Source organism: Cottoperca gobio, chromosome 21 (genome assembly GCF_900634415.1).
Source record: "Cottoperca gobio chromosome 21, fCotGob3.1, whole genome shotgun sequence".
Classification (NCBI taxonomy): Eukaryota; Metazoa; Chordata; class Actinopteri; order Perciformes; family Bovichtidae; genus Cottoperca; species Cottoperca gobio.
In genome coordinates, this window is record NC_041375.1 from 6,515,789 (window position 1) to 6,538,375 (window position 22,587).

The 22,587-nt window shown below is 39.1% G+C and overlaps 1 protein-coding gene across 4 annotated transcripts in view; it reads right to left on the reverse strand.

The window, feature by feature from the left end:
* Window positions 1–22,587, reverse strand: part of tmeff2a (transmembrane protein with EGF-like and two follistatin-like domains 2a) — a 97,651-nt gene that overhangs the window by 38,149 nt on the left and 36,915 nt on the right. For all 4 annotated transcript variants that reach the window (XM_029459632.1, XM_029459631.1, XM_029459630.1 and 1 more), the window contains exons 3-4: window positions 18,568–18,697; window positions 8,891–8,917 (exon numbers count right to left, since the gene is read on the reverse strand). In XM_029459632.1, the coding sequence (XP_029315492.1) occupies window positions 8,891–8,917; window positions 18,568–18,697 (157 nt within the window). The remainder of the gene's footprint in view (window positions 1–8,890; window positions 8,918–18,567; window positions 18,698–22,587) is intronic.

Consider the following 22,587-nt stretch of genomic DNA (forward strand, 5'->3'; position numbering starts at 1 on the left):
ATGAAGGGATCTTTCTGACTTTGCTTCTCTCATTTGCAGATCCCCTCCCTCTCCGTCTATATTACCACGTTATCCCCGTGCCAAAATAAAGGCTTACCGGCCAAGCCTCTCTCGTGTGCTCTGCCTCAACATATGTTCTGCAAGATCGTGAGATAGTTATGTTTTAACATAGGGACTATCTTGGTTTACATTATAATAAGCCTCATGCGCCCTTCTTTTCCATGTACAACATGTTTACCAAAACAAGGTCCTAAACCCTTCATCTTCATTTCACAATCATCAGCCAGTCTGAATATACATTGAGCTTGTAATGCTGCTGTTTGGTAGATGTTTATCCAAGAGAACTTATGTACCAATTATTTAGCACAGGGATGAAACACTGTCGCTTAGCAACGGTTATATATATCATAAACAAAGCTGCTGGCTTTAAAATGTTTTAAATTACATATTTTCATTGACTGCATAAAAGAAGGGGAAGAAGTCTCTCCGACATCACCCATAGGTTTGTGTGCAACCGTTTTGAAGCCTCAAATTTGGCATTTTGGCCGTTGCCATGTAACCACCAGAAGTGAACTTTAGGAGACTAAAATGTTCCATATAACTTTCCTATTAGAATATGGTATGTAAAACGGTAGGTATAATGAGCTTAAGCTTCAGCCTACACCTTTTCGGTAAACATTTTTTTCCTTTTTAGTTAATTTAATGAGTTGTTATTATCATCATTATTATTATTATGTGCATTCTTTTCGGAACATTTTCAATAAGAACCGGAATAAATTACTTTTACAATTATTACTTCTCCAGACAGTCAGTTGATGGACAGTTGATGAGGAAGTGACCATGACTGCACAACCCCCTCCCAAACAAAAGCACATCATTTTGCCATTACATTGTCCTTTGTCCATTACAGCTAATTAACTTACGGTAGGTGAGCATGTACATGTCTGCTTGCTGTGTACATTTAGCTGGGCTGATTCATCATGTTTGGGATATGATCTAAAATGTTGTACTTGATATTTGCAGAAATTGTTGAAACAAGTCAAACGTTTCAGTTCACACTCTAGAGTCACCACACCGGTGCAATAGAAGCAGTGGAGCTTTCCTTTAATGTTGAGGCTGTTGGTGCAGAATGTCAACTTCAGTAAGGTTCAGATTTTTCAACGGAGCTGGAAGCCTATCTGCCCTTCGGCTTTCACCTGCCTATTAGGGTGGAACATATTGGCTAGACAGGTTCTGAGTGTGTGTGTGTGTGTGTGTGTGTGGGCGTGTGTGCGTGCGTGAGAGAGTAAGACATGCAGCATAGAATGACCAAATAGGACATGCACAAAGACACACACTATCGCTAGGCCACAAAGTGGGAAGATTAGATTACTCACTTCCCTAAACCTCTAACTTGGTTACCATAGCAATAGCCGTGTGACTGGGGCAGCAGCTGGTCATTCTGGAGGCTGCTGAAGCGGGAATGGCAGGTGGAACAATCACCAGGGGAACCGCAGGTCAGACAGCTATTTTACCTCAGTAACTGGTCGTCATGTTCTAGAATGTTCTGACTTCCAATTGTTTCCAAAGTCAGAGCAGGAAAATGAGCTCACCATGTGGTGTGGTCATGTGCTTCAACATCGAAGACTGTCAGCAGATTATTCTTGATTATTCTCAATGTTAGCTAATATTAGGCCTATTACTGGAGTATTGACTGACTATGTTGCACAATATTCGAAAAAGCCCATAAAAGGATGGTGCGGAGAGTCACGTCATATAGTCTTTTTTTTTGCATTGCGGCATACCGACCAAAGGAAGATCAATTAAAATTGAATTCATAATTGCACCATGGTGGAACTTTGGCCTTTAATTCAAATTAATGAAGAGCTTGCAAATCCATAGTGTTATGGGTTTGATCATTAGATTAATTACCCCAATCAGGCCATTGTATTTCAATTAAGCCTAGTACAGTGCTTTTCTTTCTGTTAGTCATCACTGAAATGAAGGAGTGGAGGCAGGGTGTGTTGCATGTGCACATAAAAACACAAATCTAATATCGCTGTCTATGTAGAGACACTTTTGTGTCATCAACAATGATAGAATGACAGTGAATTTAGGTCTTGATAGTATTGAAGGACTAGTGATTAAAAAGTCTCAGCCCGAACAAAGCTCAGCAAATAATTAGAGAGACACACAAAGATAATGAGTTGGCTGAAAGAGAGAGCAGAATGCCTCATAAATACTAGTATTATTACAGACTGATGCTAAGGACTTATAATGGAGTCGTATTTTGCACCATTCAAACAGAAAATGGCTCCGATAAGTTACAGGACACTATTTTGACCTTGACAAAGCACTTAATTTAGATAAGAGTTCCCCTTCGAAAACTGCTGGAAAATTAGGTCAATTTAATGGCGGAAGTCCACAGAGCATGACAGAGTTTAAATCTCTGACTTTGGGGCTTGAGGCAGCAGCGTCCTGCTGGCTGTTAACCAGTGTTCCACTTCTATTTGGGACTTCATATTGAATTAAAAAAGCCACAGAGAAGGCACAGAGTTGGGATGGTCCATTGACAGAAGTACATTTAGATCTTAGAAAAGATGGAGAATAATTGAAGTTAGTGGTTGGCAAACTAACATTTTAACAGGCCGTATTCTCTACAGAAAGATATTTTAGAGGTATTTAGTATGTACCGTTTTTTAGCCATGCTAGCTGCGTGTCTCCAAGGATGGCGATGTTCGTGGGTCAGGCAGTCAGTCCACCACTTTGGTACAGACCAAAATATCTCAATGAATGGTTTGCCATTACATTTTTGTGCATTTGCGATGTGCGATTTGTAAGATGAGCAACCTTCTCAAAGTCTAACAAGGCCTCTGTTCAGAAAACATTATTTCATGACATAAACATTCACCAGACATGTTCAAATGTAAATATATGTCAATGCCTTTTTCTCTGAAATCATCGTTTTGCAGCAACGTCTTTAAACTGAATTCCCAAATACATGATCGTCTTCACCTTCCCTTTTACAAAACAAAACGTGGCCAGTACTCCCTCAGATCATGTGGTGTACAGATATGGAACACCAAAGTACACGTTGTCAAGAGCTCGATATCAATAGAACATTTGAAAGGTAACTTGTCATCACATTTAATTCATGATTTCTAATTATTTCTTGATGTGTATGTATATGCATATTGTTTTTCATGTCTTGTTTTGTTTTTATTGGGTTTAAACTAGTTTTATTTTCTTTCTTTTTTCCTGACACATTTCTTATTTTTTAATTATCTGGATTTTATGCGCTCTTATGCTTGTGTAAATAAAATAAAACAAACAAAAGATACATTCACATGTCTTTGTTATCAGACAAGAACATCTTCTACCCACTCTTCCCTGCCACCAACTCCTGCCAGTGGGAGCAATGAAATCCTCACAGATCTCCCCAACTATAAACCTCTGGTTATTCCATGGAAAATTCTCAGTAAATGGTGAGTTATATTCTTTATATATGGAATAAAGGCAGCAACAGCGTCTCTCTCCCTCCACCTCCTAAAGCTGTCCATGGTTCAGACATATTTTAAGACTGCTCCTAGCTGCATTAAATTTCATTGCAATCCATCCCGTAGTTGTCGAGTTGTTGAGTGGACCAATGTGCTGAACAGATTGACATTGCCATCCATGAAGACATGCCGCTAGGGTTATCTTCTCTGCAGCTCATTTCTTACATGTGATATCATCAAATGTGACAAATTTCTCTTACAGTTAGATTTTCTTTACAAGGAGCATTAGAGCTTCACAGATGTGTCTGTAGCCTCGTTTAACAATACATTTGTACAGGACCGTGTTGAGACCCACATACATCTTTTAGGTTTAAAGGGATAGTTTGGCTTGTTTGAAGTAGGATTGTATGAGTTAAAAGGCAGTGCATTACTTCAGTAGATGACGGTTGGTACGCCCCCCAGTTTGGAGGAGCAGACAGTAGTTACGTCAATGAAGCGAAGCAATGTACTGATGTGAACTGGGGCAATGAAAAACACATTTTAGCCCCCTAAATGACAGGAACACCCACCAAACCTTGATGTCAGAAAGCCCTTTAAGACAGGGAACTGAAGCTGTTATTAGAGTCTGGTGGCTTTGGCGAGAGCATAGATAACGGCTTCAGTTCGCTGTCTGACAGCAAAGTAAAGCGGTAATAACATTCTAAATATAGCGTACACTTAAACTGATTATTTTAGGTGGATAAAAAAATGTTTTTGGTGCTGCCCCCGTCCACAGCAGCACATTGATGATCTTCTGTGCTGCTACTCCTGAATGTTTCTCCAAAATGGGAGCATGACAACCGCCATCTATTGTAGGTAAAACACTGACTATGAGTACCTCATACAACCTCACTTCAAACAAGCCACACTATCCCTCTAAGGCTTTGGTTGTTCTTTGTCCCCCCCCCCCCCCCCATGATCATGTGAGTGCAATTCAATTTCTCCACTGTGCAATTGGATTTGCTCAAATGTCTGATTCTGAATTCTAAAGGGGCCATGTGACCAGACTCATGTCCTAAGGGCATCTCTCTGCACAGTTGACTTGTGGTCTCACTTATTAGATAAAATAAACAAACGCACAAGAGAAGACACTCTAACATGCACGCATGCATCGCAGCTACAGCCTGCACCCTGCACACACACAGCCAATGAAACTGGCAACTCCCCAGCTGACCGGAGCTTTATCTTTGTAGATTTATCATTAGCCATTAAAATACATTTGATTTTTACCGGGATGGCTCTCCACTGCTGGTTTCCTCAATAGAAGTCCAACTCATCTTTTACAACCACTTTCTTTAACCTTCTCCCCTGCTCATAAAACACCAGCAGCTCTCCTCTTCCTCCACCTCTGCCAGCTCCCCTCCTCATTTCTTTTCCCTCTCTTCTTCTGTATTTCTCGATCTATTTGACCTCTGCTATGATTCTATCTTTATAGGCTGTGTTTGTGTTTCTCCTCCCATGTCCTTGCCCTCTTCTTTCACCTTTCCCTCAAATAGCCTCTCTGCCCCCCAGCTATTTCTTCTTAATTGTATCTTTTCCTCCTGAATGATCGATTCATCAAATTTATCTGACAGTTAGAGAATAAGGACAGCTTTTCAGCTTCTACTTTAAAGCAGCCAGAGGTCTCGAAAGGTGAGCATTTGTGATGAGCATCCGTTGGGTTATTTAGAGAAAAGCTCTCTCACTTTAATGTGGAAAATTACACTAAACTCTTCACACTTTCCCTGCCTGATGCTTCAAAATCCATTTCCGCTGCTAACAGTCAGGTGATAATACATATATATATATATATATATATATATATATATATATATATATATATATATATATATAAATAAGCAAATAATCTATCATGTATTTAAAGTTAAAAAAAGATAAGCTGCTCCTTTGCTATGTGCAACAATAAAGTGATGAACTTATTAATGAATCAATAATTATAATATTATATTGTGAATTATAACTTTATAATAATAATACTTTTACTTTTTGTACTTTAAGTACATTTTGATGGAAATACTTAAATACTATTTTGAATTCAGAACTTCTACTTGTAACAGAGTATTTCTGTACTGGTGTATTCCTACTTTTATAAGAACTTTTCATGCTCCTTGGACATGGAAGTAACGTTCAGTCTACTGTCGGTAGTAAGCTATTTAGCCGGGCAAGCTAACGTTTGAAGCTTCTGCAGACAAATTAATCAAATTCTTATTCTTTGCAAAAGCTTATGTTATACACATTGTTTTTTTTTAGTGATAATTGTCAGAGGGTTGTAGTAATGTGTTTATTTATTTTGATGAGAATTTTTTTTCGAGCTCTCTTTCTTACTCTTTTTATTGTAGACGTTCCCCTGGGAAGCCTCAGAGTATTTAGACGAGAGAGATGCTGTAACTGTTTTGTTTCTCTACAATTGTAGTGAAGTTATGATGATCCCTTGCAACACAATGCTGAAAAACACTCCTGGGATGGTTGATCCTTATCCAATATACAACACAGTTAGACTTAAATGGCATTGCTTGATGGAATAAAAGCGAAAAAGAGACAATTTTTACAACCCATGTGTGAATACATGTGCAATGTGCACATTTAGGCTATGATTTCTTACCCTGCTGCATCACAAAGATCCTTGTGAAATAATAAAGTTCAATGTAAAACACAGTAAATGTTCTGAATATTGTGTTTAGAAGACAAATATGCACATTTACGTTTTATTTAGTTCCTTATCACTGTCTGCCCTCTTTCTCTGAATCACTCGCCTTCTGTTTCCCACAGTTCCGTTATTTATTTGTGCGACTTTCCTCGGGGCATTTCTTTGTCCACCCACCCTCCTTTCACTCCCTCCCTCTCTCTCTCTCTCACTCCCTCACTCTCTCTGGTTGACCTAGCACCACTTTCATTTCCGCTCATTCATCCGTCTGTCCGACGTCTTTTTTTTTGGGAACTAATCTCTTTTCCAATCTCTCTCTCATATATGCTTGGTGAAGCTCCATGCATGAGAGTTAATGAAGGCCCTGCATGGGTAAACACACAGGCCGGCAGATAGAGACGGACCAGAGTAAATATATGCATGCGAACAAACGTGCACTGACAGATGAGCTTGACTCCCGACTGTGTACTGTCTGGGCTGACGTTGGATCCCAGTCTTGTTAGTCAATTAGGCAACAAATTAGAGTCTTACTTGCATGGCATATTATTAATCAGCTGGAGGTTTTTACATGATTAGTTACTCACACAAAAGTTATTCGCAGCCCTAAGCTCTTCTCCATCTTCTTACAATAAACTCTCGCACACTCATCATCCCCTCCCAACTCGCATCCTCTTTCAACTCAGGCGTTTATTATTTGCAAAGTTGGTCACACGCCATTCTGAGACAAAAAGCCACAGTAACTCCTATTCAGCAGAACACTTCTACAATAACACGATCCTAAATGAGAAAGTTGAAGAGAACAATTTTCCGGGACTTGTGTGGCCTGTGCTGTCTTAGCAAGTCTTTTTGAATATTTGAGTATTTTCACTGGGGCAATTATAGAGGCAGTGCACATGTGCTGTAATAAGTGGATTTGTGTTTTGGGCCTCCCAGTTGTACAACAAAAAACAACATTGGTCGAATGAACCAGTTTGAGATTAGAATTCCCAAAAGGACTGTGCCAATAATGTTTTAGTGAACCGTGAACACAAAGGTTGCTGACCACTTTCCAAACCATACTTTCAGTTCTTCTAATCAGTTCCTGCCTTCCAGGCCATAAATTCCAGGATGATCTGAAAATGATCTTGCTGAGACTTGAGACAGAAAATCCATCACAACCTTTATTTTTATTATTTTTAGATTTATTATAAACTTTCTGTCACAGTTACGTTATCATTCACTGCAGCAGTTGTGAGCTTTAAAAAAAAACAAAAACTATTTTTTTGATGCAATCAAGAACACTTTGATGTGTTTCTTTCTTTGTACACATTCCTTGCTTCCTGCTGAAATACCCTGCAAAATCCGAATAGAAAATATTTTTAAATGCAATGAAATGTGTATTCATATTGATATCGCCAAACAAAGAATGTTGGCAGGCAGAGCTATCTCTTTAGTTGCTTGGCAGTTGGCCTGTCTGGCATCAAAAAGAAAGCTGAAATAATATTCATTAAAGACTGAAATAACAGACTTTCTGATTCTGCTGCTGTTAATCACACCATTGTCACTTTACCTTGCGATGTTTGTCTCCATATGCTTCTTGTTTTTATTGTTTTATATACCTCTTATTATTTTTACTTGTACTATTTAGCTGTATTATTGTTGTCCTTGTGCTGCTGAAACAACCAAAGTGTCTCTCAAGGGATCAATAAAGGTTTAGCATTATCTTATCTTACAGTAAATGGCCACGTGGGGGCAGTGGTATCAAGCTGTAAACACAACATTGACATATTATGACATTATAAGGCTGCTACGGCAAACAGCTGCTTATTTACACATCCAGCGGAAATGGAGCCACATTAGCTTTCATTGTGGGTCACGTGTTTATATGAGGAACATATGTGGCTGCTAAACGCTCCACTCTGTTCACCAGCTAGGTGCTAGCTTTGTCTGTTTTTTGTTTGGTGCTGGGCAGGAAGCGTTTGAGTGTGTTTTTTGTGGTTGCTGAAAACAGCTGCTTACTGCATCTGCAAACATTATGAGAGTGGTGACACTAAACCCAAACAGTAACATTGCGGCCTTAATACCAAAACAATGAGCTTGAAGATGCTAAAACGCTGTAGAGCTCAGGGGAACTGTAGAGTTGGGTGATCCATTAATAATATAAAAATATTGATTATGGCAGCTTTAAATAAAACATAAGGTGTATAAATGCAATAAATTAAAGAGTATCAACCTTAACATTATCAGTTACGAAAAATGAAAATGTGGTTTTTGAAAGGCTTAATCACAACAAATATGGATTGAAGCAGAATATTTTGAAATGATTATATCTATTTGCTTTTAATATATTTTGACTTGAAGGCACTGGAGTTATTTGAAATGTTTGGATTACACGAGTCAGAAACAATCCTATCACTGGAACATAATTCTACAAATAGTATAATACACATAATATTATTGTAGCCTAGTCTGTAATTGTAACTGTGCCAAAATACCTGATGCCTGATCTACATGATTTAGAATTTGAATGTCAACGTTTCAAAGCTTCAAACTGTTTGGTACAGCCCAACAATTGTTTAAGGTCATGAATTAGCTCAATTCCCATAAAATGATCTGGAGTTGTCTGGGCTTACAGTTCACACGTCTGTTCAGTTGCAAACAAAGTGTCAGTGGAGGAAGACCATGAGCAAAGAGAGATACATTAGAAAGCAGTGCATGTAAGAACAAAGGAGAAGGAGGTGAGTAATCTTACCGTCGTCTCCTGATCCTGAGCCTGCATCTGTGGAGGAGAACAAACAGTTATTAACCAGAGGCTCACAGCCACAGACATTAGCAGAATAAGCGTGTGTGTCTGCATATGTAAGTGTGTGTCTGGGCCAATGTGAAGATCTGCTTGTGAGTGTACGTGTGTGTGAAGAGAGAGACACGAGATTTCTCCAAAGACAGAAAGTGATGCTGGGAGTCAGATTTCAACAAGAGAAAAGTGCAGGGTGCCCTGAGGCTTTGAGCATCATGCCTCTTCTCCACTCTACAGCAGCACATTGATGATAACACCCCCAACTGTGGACCTTTCCGTGGTAGGACTGGGGGAAGACACTCTGTTTCCAGTTGGGTGTCAGCGAATCCTTCTCCACGGCTTTCACATTGAATCTGTGTGAAGCTCCCTCAAACACATTGAGCTCACTGAACTGCTTAACAATATGGCTGTGAAAGGGATACTGATGAGCACTTCGAAGAACAGGCACCGTGTAACTTGAGCCGCGGCATAAAGCAATGTGCTAAAATGCCCAGGGCCAGAGACCAGACGCAGGGCCTCAGAGGACTGTAGGAGGATAATAGCTCAGCTCCATATGAATACTCATGTGAGAGGGGTTTATAAGAAGAGGTGCACACACTAAACACATGGAGTCTGACCGGAGAGCAGTCCTGATACTTTAATGACGTGAGCTTTGGGTCGATAAAATACATTTGTGATGGGATAAAACCATGTCTCCAGTGTGATGATTCTTTGAGGTCAGGGCAGCAGACGGTGGGAAAGCAACCCGGCAAACTATGTGATTATAAATTAGTGAGATAGGACTGCCTCCAAAATGAAATTTTACAGCAAATTTGAAATTAGAATTTTTCTAAAAATATTTATTCTTTTTGTTGCACTGAATTTTTTCATTGAATAATTCAGTCCATTAAATGGTGCAGTTGTGGAAATAGACGTGGTAGTTAAAAAAAAACCCCTCCTTACCCCCTCAAACCAAGGAGGGTCTGACCCGAAGACACTGATGTGTTGGCTGAAACAAATGGCGTACCGAAATTGGAACGTTTGTCCCGCAACATTACCCAATTCAAAGACCAATGCCATGAAAATAAACAGTTATGCATAGAGCCAATGAATAATTTGCCACATATTTAAATATTCTAATAAAATACTTTTTATGAAACAATTAAAGACAAGCCTACAAAACAAGATATATAAGTTTTGTTGTATGTGCAAATGTATTGAGATTGATCAATATGTGTATTGTTCTATTTGTTTGTATGTCATGTTATTTTATTGCACTTGATGTAATGGTGATATTGTTAAATATTATTGTTTTAAATGCAATATAAATAAACTTTTCTTTTTTATACAGTATATTTCATTATGGAGCCCACGAGGAGTAGTTGCCAAGGTAACAACTAATCCTAATAAACAACATTAAACTTACTCAACTGCTCAAAATAAGCAGTTGAGCATCTGGCCCAGCATCATAAGCATCTCAAAATAAGGGCCATCATAAATAACTGTTAATACTTCCTGAATAAGGGGTCAATAATCCCTACTGAAAATGGTCTTCATGGTAAATCTCTCAGGTTGTACATGTGTGTTAAAGTTCAGTCAGACTAAACTCTGCATGAGGCGAATGAGGCAAAAATGACAAATGCATCTCATCCCCTTCTTCAGTGAAATAAAGCTATTTTTTGTGTAACATAATGAATGAAAGAGTAGGGGGTTGATCTTTCATAAAAGTAAACACTCTGATCTTGTTAAAGTGTCCCGTAAGGCCGCCCCCTTGAGTATCCTGAATGTTCCACAAGAGTGGAGAAAAGAAACCCATTGAAAATGTATTTAAAGGAACCCTGTGGACTTTCTTTTGCTCTGGAAGAATGATTTTATAAGTTTTTCCCTCTTAAGTTTGTATTATGCGCACACTACAGGATACATTGGCACACACCTGCCACGAGGTTCACAGTTTTTCACGACAATTGGTGACGTTAATGGACAAACAGATAAAAGGCTCCACGAAGGCAGAGAAGAAGACTGCCAGCTAGAAAACACGGATGTAAACAATGCAGTGTACACCTTTAAGAAAGTGCCCTCAACTCTCTTACCACCTTTTAAATCTGCAGAATTTCACTGACCTTGGTACATGGGGGACACTAAATGTGCAGTGTTTCATGAAAAGGCTTAGCTTGAAGGATCAGGCTGAAGTCAGAAGGGGTTCATGGGAGATCAATATAAACCTTTAGTATCTGTACAAGAGCAGAGGTTTTAGGAGAGAAAGACTGGCATTAGAAAATAGAACAAAATGGCATGGGAGATAGGCACAAGCGTACTTTTCTGCTCGCTTGTCTGCCAAATGAAGGGTCAGGAAGAGGAGATACCACACAATTGTATTGTGTGAGAGGCACTGAAGGTTGAGTAAGAGAGCAGAGGAGGAGTGCCAAGAGAAAGAATGGTTCCCTCCGTAGACAATAGATGATTCAGGTGATTTTCTATAGTTTGAGCGATTAATTAGAAGAGTGGAAAAGCTGCTTGAAACAGGGGAACTATTATTAACCTTACTTTGCTGCTTACATCAGAAGCAATTACACACACACTTGGCATGGAAGGCAGTGTTATATATCAAACTACTTGTGGGATACACAAGCGGCACCACTTCACTCTTTGTCCAAAAACTTAAAATCTCTCAAATTGTAGTCGTTCACTCTCAAACACAACCCTTGTGCAATATTTCCAATTGCAACACTTGTGTGATGTTGAGCTGTGGTTTGCACAAACCTGAATCTTTAGTTTTTGAAGCTTTAAAGGCTACAGTAGCTGTTCTTGCACCTTTGAAATTACCTTCCATCAAAGCAGAACTTAAAAGGAACATTTTCAGCTCAGTAGGACACATGGGTTTTTAATCGTCTGCCCACAAGTATCATCTTACTGACCAAATGCCTTTCAGGATAGAATACAGATCCACAATTACAATCTCAGCCATCACAATAAATGCAAAATTTCATTGTATTTATTTATTTTTCTTACTATTTTAGAACCTGGCTGTGGCTGTTTGTTTGCTGAAGTTGATTTGTTTTTGTGGTTTCTTATTCTGTGTTTTTTAACTGCACTGATCGGGAGCAGTGCTCCTAATTTGACTGTATTCTGTACAATGACAATAAAAGGCTTTATAACTTCTAATTTGGCAACACTGCAGACGTTTTCTTCCTGATTGCCATTGGAGAATACTTTTCATGGTCAAAGCTCAGTATCTCAAGGATCTATGTGCATGATTCTGCATGTAAAGATTCAGGGCCAATGCCAACGTGCCAATTTAGGCAATAGCAAGGCAGAAAGTATGGTTTGGAGGTGTAGGGGGTAAATAGGTGTCACAGACCTGCAATTAATGCTCGCATTTTCTTTTCCCAACATTAACGATACCAGTCACCATGCTAAGATATTACCGAAAGCACACATTGGCATTTGGATGTAATGCAGGAGTTTGCAGAATCATCTAACGCTGTCGTTCTGTTCAGCGACAGGGTTTTCCCAGCCTAAAGTATCCTTCAGAAAGACCTCTGGGCTGCTGCTATGTAGCTAATCTTGACCGCTGACCTCCTTTGAGGAGAGCAAGCAAAAAGAAAATCTCCTTACAGATCAATAACGTATTACACTATCATTGCTTAAAGTAATTACAATTCTGATGCAACCAATTAGCACTGACGAGACAAGGCTTTTTCTTTTGAACACAGAGAATTAGTGGTGTATTGATGACTTCTCCTGTACTGTATGTGTGATGATACTGACACTGAATCTCATTTAGCTCCTGGTCTACTGATAACCCAGAGTGTGCTTCTTAAATCATCATAAACATATGGCTCCTGTCATCTGTTGGTGCTCTGGGATTGCAGAGCGACAGAATGGTGATTAAACATGTCATCAACATTTTAACACTGCGTCAATTAAACCTTCTCCCAACTCCCTATTTAATGACTTTCAGGAAGTTGCACTGTTTACATTTGTGAACTGAGTTGGAAAGTGCTATGTAAGCGCTTGCCTTAGCTAAACTCTCTCCTTTGGGGAAAATAGTAGTTTGTTTCACTTCGTTAAGCTAATGCTTCACATTAGCTTCACTGCGCTGGGCTAGCACTTGTTGTAATAGAAAAGTGGTACCATCCTGTGGTAATTAGCTTTCACTGGCTTCTTACCACTGAGAGCTCTTCCTCATAGGCCTCTGAATCAGAACGTCCTGTGACGTGGAGGTAATAAAGACTAGAATCAGATTCAGATGTTGCACTGTAAAGTCAATAATGAGCTAACATATATACAAACCCAATTTTCTTTCTATGGCAGCCATTACAATATGCTTTTCCTTGGGGATATAAAAAACAGAAGGCTATGGTATCATGTTCGTCTATGCCTCAGTGTCGTCACTTAACATGAAACTGGCACCTCAGCAGGCCTCCTGTTTACTGTTTGGAATGACAGCAGACTCTAACGTCTGGCCTCTTGGCCTCAGCAGCGTCCAAGAGGGTTAATGAGAGCAAATGAAACTGTGCTGTCAGGTGGCTGTTTGATTTGGTAAAAACAGAGAAGGTGTCTGCGGGTCTGTCCTGTACAGTAACACAAGCAGATACCTGGTTATGTGACGGAATGGGTCATAAGTAATTAAAGGTTTAAATTAAAAAGGGAATATGAATAACTGGCACTTTTCCTTATCAACTTCTACTGAGGCGATATAAACTGAAGTCTCTTAAAGCCATTGTTATTCTTACTCAGTATTCAGTGGCTGACAATAATGGCTGTGACACGGCTATGTGGACGCTACTGAAAAATAACAATCTGCCCTAAAAATGAAAACCACAAGAGAATCCCTTGTCTCTTGTTGGAGGTGGTAAAAGGTTTGTGAACATGTTAAGAATAACTACTTCATGAGGTAATGATCCTAAAATTCTGACTTATTCAATTGTATTGCTACAAAAAAAGAAACATTTAGGAAAATGTAAAGTCCATAAACTCTATGCTGATGAAGAACATGTGATATGATCAAAAACGACTACATGTAATAAGATTTCTTTCTCAACATTACATTTTTGTTTTTTTTAACACTGATCCGCTAATATGACAAGTGTTTCCCCCAGAGATATCTGTTTCATGATGGTCCTCCACCCAGCAAGGAAAACAAGTATTGGCACTTGCAAGCTGACATATATCCATTACACTGTGTACTGTCGGTGCTAATGGGATTCTGGAAGGTGGAAATGGAAAGGAGGACAGAGAGAGATCCAGAGAGAGGGAACATGAGAGAGAAAGAAGGCTTTGTGGCAGTACATGTACAGCTTGGGTAAAGTAGTTTTTGCTGTTTGCATTCCTTAGAATTAGTCACTCGTATCGCTGGTATTCGTGATATCTTAACATTTTCCACTTCTGCACTCATTTTGTGCTAGCTTAGCTCAGAGTATCAACTAAATGGCTAAGTGGTGAGGAGAGCAGGGAGGAAACACTTCAGAAGTAGCTGCCTGGCCTACTTTTCCACATGAAAGGTTTGTGTGCAACACTTGCTTATGTAAGAACACTCCCACACAGCCACCTCGCGTGTCCAAATGAAACGCAATCTTGTAATCTGTATGATATCAAAGGTTGTATCACTTTAAACTGACTGTATTTGGAATGGTTTTGTTTTAAGTGTTATTTTCCTCTTTATATACAATAGTACTAAGTGTTTGCCATTATTATTTACTATTGTATTGCAGTGATGACATCACTTTGATGTGTCATGAAAGCTTAAATACCTAAATGAGAACTATATTTTAATAAGACACATTTAAATTACTATAATTTTTTATCATTTCTGAGTTTTCCACTGAAACATGTCAACCTCCTGAGGAGAGCAGTTTTCCAGCTGCCTTTGACCTTTTAGAATCTACCACAAACTAAACCTGCTCACATTTTGACTGTTATCTGTAAAACCTCAATAAATGAGTGGAGAAACAAGATGAAGACAGATGCAGATCACTGAAAGGTTTGATGAGTTGTGAATCATACACTCTTCACAGTCACCACAGCAATGTCTATTTGTTTAGTTTAATTGCAGTGGCATTCGATTTGATTTCACCAGGAACACGAGCAGCGGTCTCCTGGGTGAAAGTCACCTGTTTGACCTGAACATCCACCCCGACGTCCTACCTATGTGGACTTTGTCGTTCTTTATACTATGTCACCACACATCCCGCGCACTTGTTCTGAGCGTCTGATATAACCGCGGTTGGGTTAACATTGGATTTAGTTGAAAGCCTGACTCGTCTCTAATTGGCGGGAAAAGGGTGTCGGTATGAGATGCAGAGGGCCGTGACAAAATGTTGGTATTTGACGACCTGGGAATGAGACGGACTGAAACTCCTATGAAGGTGTTTTATACCTTCTTTCCTCTGTTACGTTTGATCTTAAATGCTCCATATCCAAAGGATTTTAAAGATAAAAGGCAGCACACTCTTTATGCTTTTATTTATATTTAAAATAGTATTTCGTTATTTTTATCACTGGGCCAATATTGCATTAATATATAATATAACACTTTCTGTAAAAACATTTTTTATTTTATCATTTGTTTGTTTGTCTCAAGGCTGCATATTATTCAACAAAGTGCAATTTATTTTCAAGTCACAGAATCACCAAAAACTGTAGTATTCAAAATTTTAACCACAGCGCTTTACTTAGAAAGAAAGAGAGAGATTCAAATTCCACTGAACTGAACATTGATTATTTGTGGCCTTGCTCTGGATGAATGCCAGAATAAAGTGTACATCTAAGGATAACATGTGACGCTTCATAGAACATATTCTGTACTGTCGAACCACTGTTCATTTGGAAGACTACGCCACAAAAACACCTTTGTTTGAACCCTGAGTTAACTTCACAAAAGCCCTGCTTGTGGCTGAGAGAAAGGCGTCTCTATGCTTTCAAAACATACACAAATCCATATAACACACACTGGCTTACACTACTATCACATGTCTTGAAAAGGGCCACTCAAACACACACAAGCAATTTAAAGAAAAGGCTGGACATTTCATGTGACTGTGCACAGTCCTGCCTTCTGGCACAGACAGCACTACTGTTGCCGCAGTAACATCTCCAACTCGGCCTCCACATGTTCCCTCTGCCGAGCTGTGCCCATTCAAGGGCCTTTTAATGGACTTATGCCTGCTGCCTGTAACTGAGTTTAACTGACTCAGCGACTGCTCAACTCAAACCAGCAGTACTACCTTAGCCTAAGTAGTGATTCACATATGCCTCAGAAACAGCCAACATTACCTCACCAGTGGATTCACTCATTCACAACTAAGCACATTATTCAAAACATGACTCACTAATTGGTAGATTCAGAAAGAATTCCTTAGTGGGCTTTAAGGAATGCTTTTTCTGAAGTATATGCTGATCCGTTTGGAATTGTAAACGCATTACATAGGCCAAATATAATTACACATGTTCTAATGAGATAACAACTGCCTGCTTTTGTTTTTGTAAATAGAAACATGTAATATATGTATCATTAGATCAGAAGAGTAATTTCAGTCACTGTGATTATTTTCAAAAAGAATACTTCATGTACTATTCATGGCAGCATATACAAAAGAAACTGTGCGTTTAATTAAAACAGTCCAACCTTATGCTCAGTCATCAAATTTAAACTGTTGTAATTTTACGAGGATCGTATTTCTACTACTACCTATAGAGAGAATTCATATAACCGTTCCCAAACCTTTTTATGATCAAGAACCTTTAACTTTATGGCACTGCGTACTCCGAGCAGCACTACTGGTCTCCATAACACGGCTAATGAAGTGCTTGACCTTTGGCGACTGAAGACTCAGCAGCTTAAACATCAAACTATGTCAGCAAACAGTAATCCCAATTATCTTAGATAATTACACGGAGTGCTTTTTTTTTTTCCAGGCAAAGGGAAGATGAAAACCATAAGCGATACTGGAAAAGGAAACTATATTCTTAGAAAAAAAGTTGTTCCAAAAACAAACAAAAAAGAAAAGATTATTCCCAACACAGTAGGATAACCCACAACTAGTTATTCAATTGTTGAAGAATATAAAAAGATAAAAACAGGACAGAAGCTAATCACTCATTGCGGGGGATTGCCTCAGTGGAGTATATGAAAAAGTGTTATGCTGTTTGTACCATGGCCACATGACAGCAATTAAAACATAGTTTATTCATATTTTGAGGCATTACTATCTTTTTATTTTCTTATACTTTATTTGTCATATAGTGAGTATTTATTTCAGGGAAAAGATAATGCAAGTAGCTTCACTGGGTCCCTCGCATTTATGCATCTTGGGTGATCCGATCACAGGTAGACTAAACTAAACTAAAAAACTAAACTAAACTAAATGTAATCCCTGTACCTTTAAAAAGATAGCTATAGCAGCTATACTTCCTCCCCCCATGTTGGACTGAGGGCAGATTGGACGCTACAGTAACTCAAATTGCACCTTTAAAAGAAGAAGAAGAACAACAAATCAAAACCATACACACTGGGTCTATTCCTTGGTGTGTTCGAGGCAACCCTAACCCAAGATCATGGACACACTTGTCATTTATATGGGCTTTTCAGAAATTTCAGATGTTGTGGACAAAGCCAGTTTACACAATGTGGGAACCAACTGGAGACGAGAGAAAAGAGAAGCATAAGGAGAGCTGCAGCTTTGAGGACATACTTTCCTGTTACGTCCTTGTCGGGGACTCATCAAGACAAATTAACGTTTACACCACAAAAGATGTCGTCAAATACGTCCCGGACCACCAATTGGTTGGAGTGATCGGATCACGATGTGTCTTTTACAATGCGTCGTCGTTTACAATGCGTCGTCGTTTACAATGCGTCGTCGTTTACAATGCGTCGTCGTTTACAATGCGTCGTCGTTTACACCTGTGTTTTGCACCGTTCACTTGGAATCCGATTGCCCAAGATGCATTTTAAAACTAAGTGTAGACAGGGTCTTTGAAGAAGATCAAAGAAAAATACATTTCTACACATTCCAGAAAAAGAATAAAGTGGCCATCACGACGATGTTTGATTCAGTCATTCAATGTTCTGCTTTGCTGAGCATGCCTCTTGGCAACAGTGTTACAGTAATTACCTCAGACAGTTTTGCGAGTATATTCATTTTATATTTTGGCATTTATTTTGACATTACATAACGAAAAGTAATCACTGTCAAGCTTTCTTCTACTTTCTGTTTAACCCGCCGGATTTAAATAAACTGTAAAATTAACTTGTTTAACAACTATGCAGTGTTGGGTTTCTCGTGAGGACATTGTGTGGCTGTGATGAAATCTTCCTGTTCACTGAGAATACATGTCACTGTCATTGTAGTCGTGCTTGTTACATTAAACTTGGGGACATTACATCAGTCTGTCACCTCTAGCAATCTTTTCATCATGCATTTTTTTTTGTGATTCCTTTGAAGTAATGCATCACTCTATCATTTTTACTGAACCCCATCAACTGGAAGCCTATAGTGATGATTAGAATAATTAAGTGTGAACATTTAACTACTGTATATACAATATTCAAATTGGATTAGGTTTAAATTGCAAGTGTGTATGAGTGAGATTGTGATGTGAATTTGCTTCTTTTTAAATCTGTGTGGGCGCCATAATGTAAATGTACATACCAGCAGGACAGGCGCCCTCTGACATAATGAGTACTTCAGACTGCTGCTTGCAGGCATCCCTGCGCAGGAAACACTCGTTCTGGTAGTTCTGATTGTTGGAGCCGCACACTGGGGCATAGTCATTGTTGCACTGCAGAGAGGAGAGAAGAAAGAAAAAAACAGTTAAAAGACTGAGGATAAAAAGCTGAGTAGGCCATGTTGAGAAAATATAAAGCATTCAACATTCAGATTTTCAAAATAGATGCCATGTTTTGAATGGTAAGTACTTATTTAAATCTTTAGTGCCTAATTATAAGCTGTATGTGAGGCCTTGGTAAGCCTTTACAAAACAGATGTGAACGACTGGTTTTACTATTGTATTTGCATTTTGCGAGCCAACTTCTCTGTTGGTCGTAGAGTAGGTAAACGGGAAAAAAAAGATATTCTCACCTACAAATATAATCCACACATTGATAAAGAAAAATAAATACATATAGCTTTTTAAAAGGCACATTTTGAATGCAACTTGAAACACACAACTCTTGTTTCGACCTTTAAGAAGACCCCTGGATGTAGAGGAATGCCTTTTTGTTGGAATTCATAAGGCTTCTTTTTTCTAGAAAACAAAACCATAAGATTGCAGCTTTTTCTAATTCATTATCGCCATCAGAGGTCCTTTCAGTACAAATGCACTGTTTTAAAAATGTTAACAGTTCAAACTAAGGCCCTTAATTTAACATATTGGAATTCATACTAAATCTAGATTGGATAAAAAAATGTCTATCACAAAATGTAATAAAACAATAATAATAATGTGTGAGTCAAGGTTTGATGTGTTTGTTGTTTTGCTATTTTATGTATATTTTCAGCCAACCTTGTTAAAAAACAAAAGGTTTTTGATTTATCTTGTGCATTGTAATGGGTTAGATTAAGACTAGATAATAATGGAAAATATGTTGCAAAATATAATGAGAATTACCAATCCCCAAGGAGTGACTGTAGAAGCACTGTTGCATGCAAATACATACAGCGATTAAATTATGCATAAAATAACAAACACAGCATAATTTGATCATATTGAAACATACTGCACAGTTGGCAGTTTGACAAATCTATGAATTAGTTTGGAGATTTACAGGGTGTATCACTGACTATCTACATTCAGTCATCAAGAATGGTTGGACGCACGCCTTGTCAGCATTGTATTCAATTATGGAACTGACATATTGTTACAATCACTATCTTAAAGGCCCTGAAAATATGTATCCTTTACCACCCATTGTATCTTAGTACGAGTGATGGGATCCTGAATGAACATACTCCTTTCTGCTAAAGTCAGGACAGTTTTTCACCAGTTTTAAGTGTAAAGGGCTCAGTTGGTTAAAGGTGATCATCATGTAGTTCCTTGCACCAGTCTCAATTTAGCAACCTTTCAATCAGAATCTGAGGACCATGTGATCAGACCACACCCATGCAATCCTGATGAAGCAGATTAACTCACTTTTTGAGCCCTAAATTGTTGATCGATAATACCGGCATGTGTTTTTTACTTGCTTATTTAGTCTTTAGTCTACGATTTTCTTCACATCCTTTTTAATGCTGCATATAAACCTCACCTCTAGTGTGGCTCCACTGGAGCAGTAGCAGGTTAAGTAAGTTGCTCAAGGGCACGGAGCAAAATAGCTTCTAAGGTACAAGAGAACATTACTCACTCACTTCCCCACATGGTTTGTTGGCTTCAGAGCACCTCTAGATTTTTCAGATGACTGATGGCACTACAGCACCAGGGCTTACAGTAGTTTTCTTTTTTTTGGGCTGCAGAGGAGAGATATTCATTTGATTTAATATTGATCCCTCTGTGCTACACCGCAGGAATAACAAACGTGATTATTCAATTGAGACACATTCCCTTCTATTCCCTGGGAAGAAGAAATGGCTATCAGAGAGGTCCAGAGAAATTGTCGCTCCGAAGTCACAGCCTGATTAAATTTAAATGTGCAGAAAAATGGAAAGTGTGAAAATGTGTTCCAGCTGGTTGTGACATCACAAGGACAAAATTGCTCATTTGTGTCTCCCACGGAGACTAAGAAGCTCACAGCTCTTTGTCTCCACTTCTGTTCCCCTTTAAGGCTAGGCCAAATCATCGCTGTGTGACCTCAAAGAACACTACATGGCTCTCATAAAAGCACATGACTATGGAGTAGCATTACACATGCAAGTCTGTTTACAGGCCCATGACACTCCCAAGTACAACATAGTAGATACAGGCTGATTACACACCCACACTAAGCCAGCATGAAAAAGCATCTGTGTCTTTCCAATTTGGCCCACACTAAGCTGAAATCTGAGCTGTTTGAAAATATTTGCCAAAGTGAATGCATTTGCCTGCTTAAAATGTTAGTGTTGACAGGTAAAAAAGAGGAGCTTTGTTAAAAAGATCTCTGGACAGGTGCTATGGAGCAGTAACCCACCCTGTGGGAACTCTTTTTAAATGTGAGTACAGTCGATCACACAATGCAAGTGTTGTCATGGACTTGTATTTATGATCATTTATCAGAAGACATTCTGATCATTAGATAATGATTGAAGTGAAATTTCATCGCAGTAGAGCAGGAGTTACTATTCACGTGGTTAACAGAGGGCACTTATGTGCAGCAGTTGATATAAGTTGCGCTTAAAGATAGCATGGGAAGGGTAAGGAGGACAAAAATATACAACTGGCATTACGGCTTAAGGTAAAACAGCCAGCCATTTAAACTTACTAAGGAAAAATATAACAACTTAGAAGTATAATTTACAGGAAAAACTCAAACAAATGACAACAATTCACCTGTCAGTGCTTCAAGCTGTCCATAATTGTATATATATATCTCTGCTCAGCCCTGTTGTACTCAAAAATATATAGTATGACAGCAGGAACCCACCTGCCTCCCCAGTTTAAACTGTCCTATCAGATGAAGACTCTATAGTAGAAATTCTCAAAGGTCAACAAAAAATATATATTTATCTCTTAAATGAGTCATAAAAAACAAAGCATCAGGTAAATGTTCAAGACTCTAGCATAAACACATTAACAACTAAAAGGGCACTGAAAGGCGCAGACCTCCACCAAGGCTGTTTCCATTACTGAAAGGTTCTGCCTGGTTCTTCCTCGGCCCAAGATAAACCCTTCGGCCAAGTCTCCAACAAAGCAAACCAACAAACCAAACCGAAAACATAACCTCCTTGACGGAGATAATGAAACGTTTAATTTTTTCAATTATTTTGTATTTATTTTTACATTAGTTAATTTAGCTGACGCTTTTGTCCAAAGCAACTTACAAAAAGGGGAAACAATCATGAGGATACGAACAGTACATTAGCTACAAATAAGCCAAACTAATGTGAGTGCAACATACAATGAATTATTTTATTTTTTTTCTCTTTTCTCTCATTCGCCGAGGTGCAGTCGAAAAAGATGAGTTTTCAGTCTGCGACGGAGGGTGTGAAGACTGTCTGCTGTCCTGACATCAATGAGGAGGTCGTTCCACCATTCTGGAGGCAGGATAGCAAACAGGCGGGTTTTGTTTGAGGGGAATCTGGGTCCCACTCGTAGTGAGGGAGAGGCGAGCCGATTAGCCGATACAGAGCAAAGTGAACTTGCTGGGGTGTATGGTTCAACCATGGTCTGGATGTAGGAAGAGGCTGATCCATTCACAGCACGGTAGGCCAGCACCAGAGTCTTGAAGCAGATTCGGGCCACCACTGGTAGCCAGTGAAGGGAGCGGAGAAGCGGTGTAGTGTGGGAGAACTTCAGTAGATTAAAGACCAGTCGGGCTGCTGCATTCTGGATGAGCTGTAGAGGTCGGATGGCACATGTTGGCTGTCCAGCAAGGAGGGAGTTGCAGTAGTCAAGGCGTTAGATGACAAGAGCCTGAACAAGAACCCGCTTTGCCTTCTGGGTCAGTAGGGGACGTATCCTCTTGATGTTGTACAGAGTGTGTCTGCAGGAGCAGGTTGTTGCAGCAATGTTGGCACTTGAAGGACAGTTGGTCGTCCAGT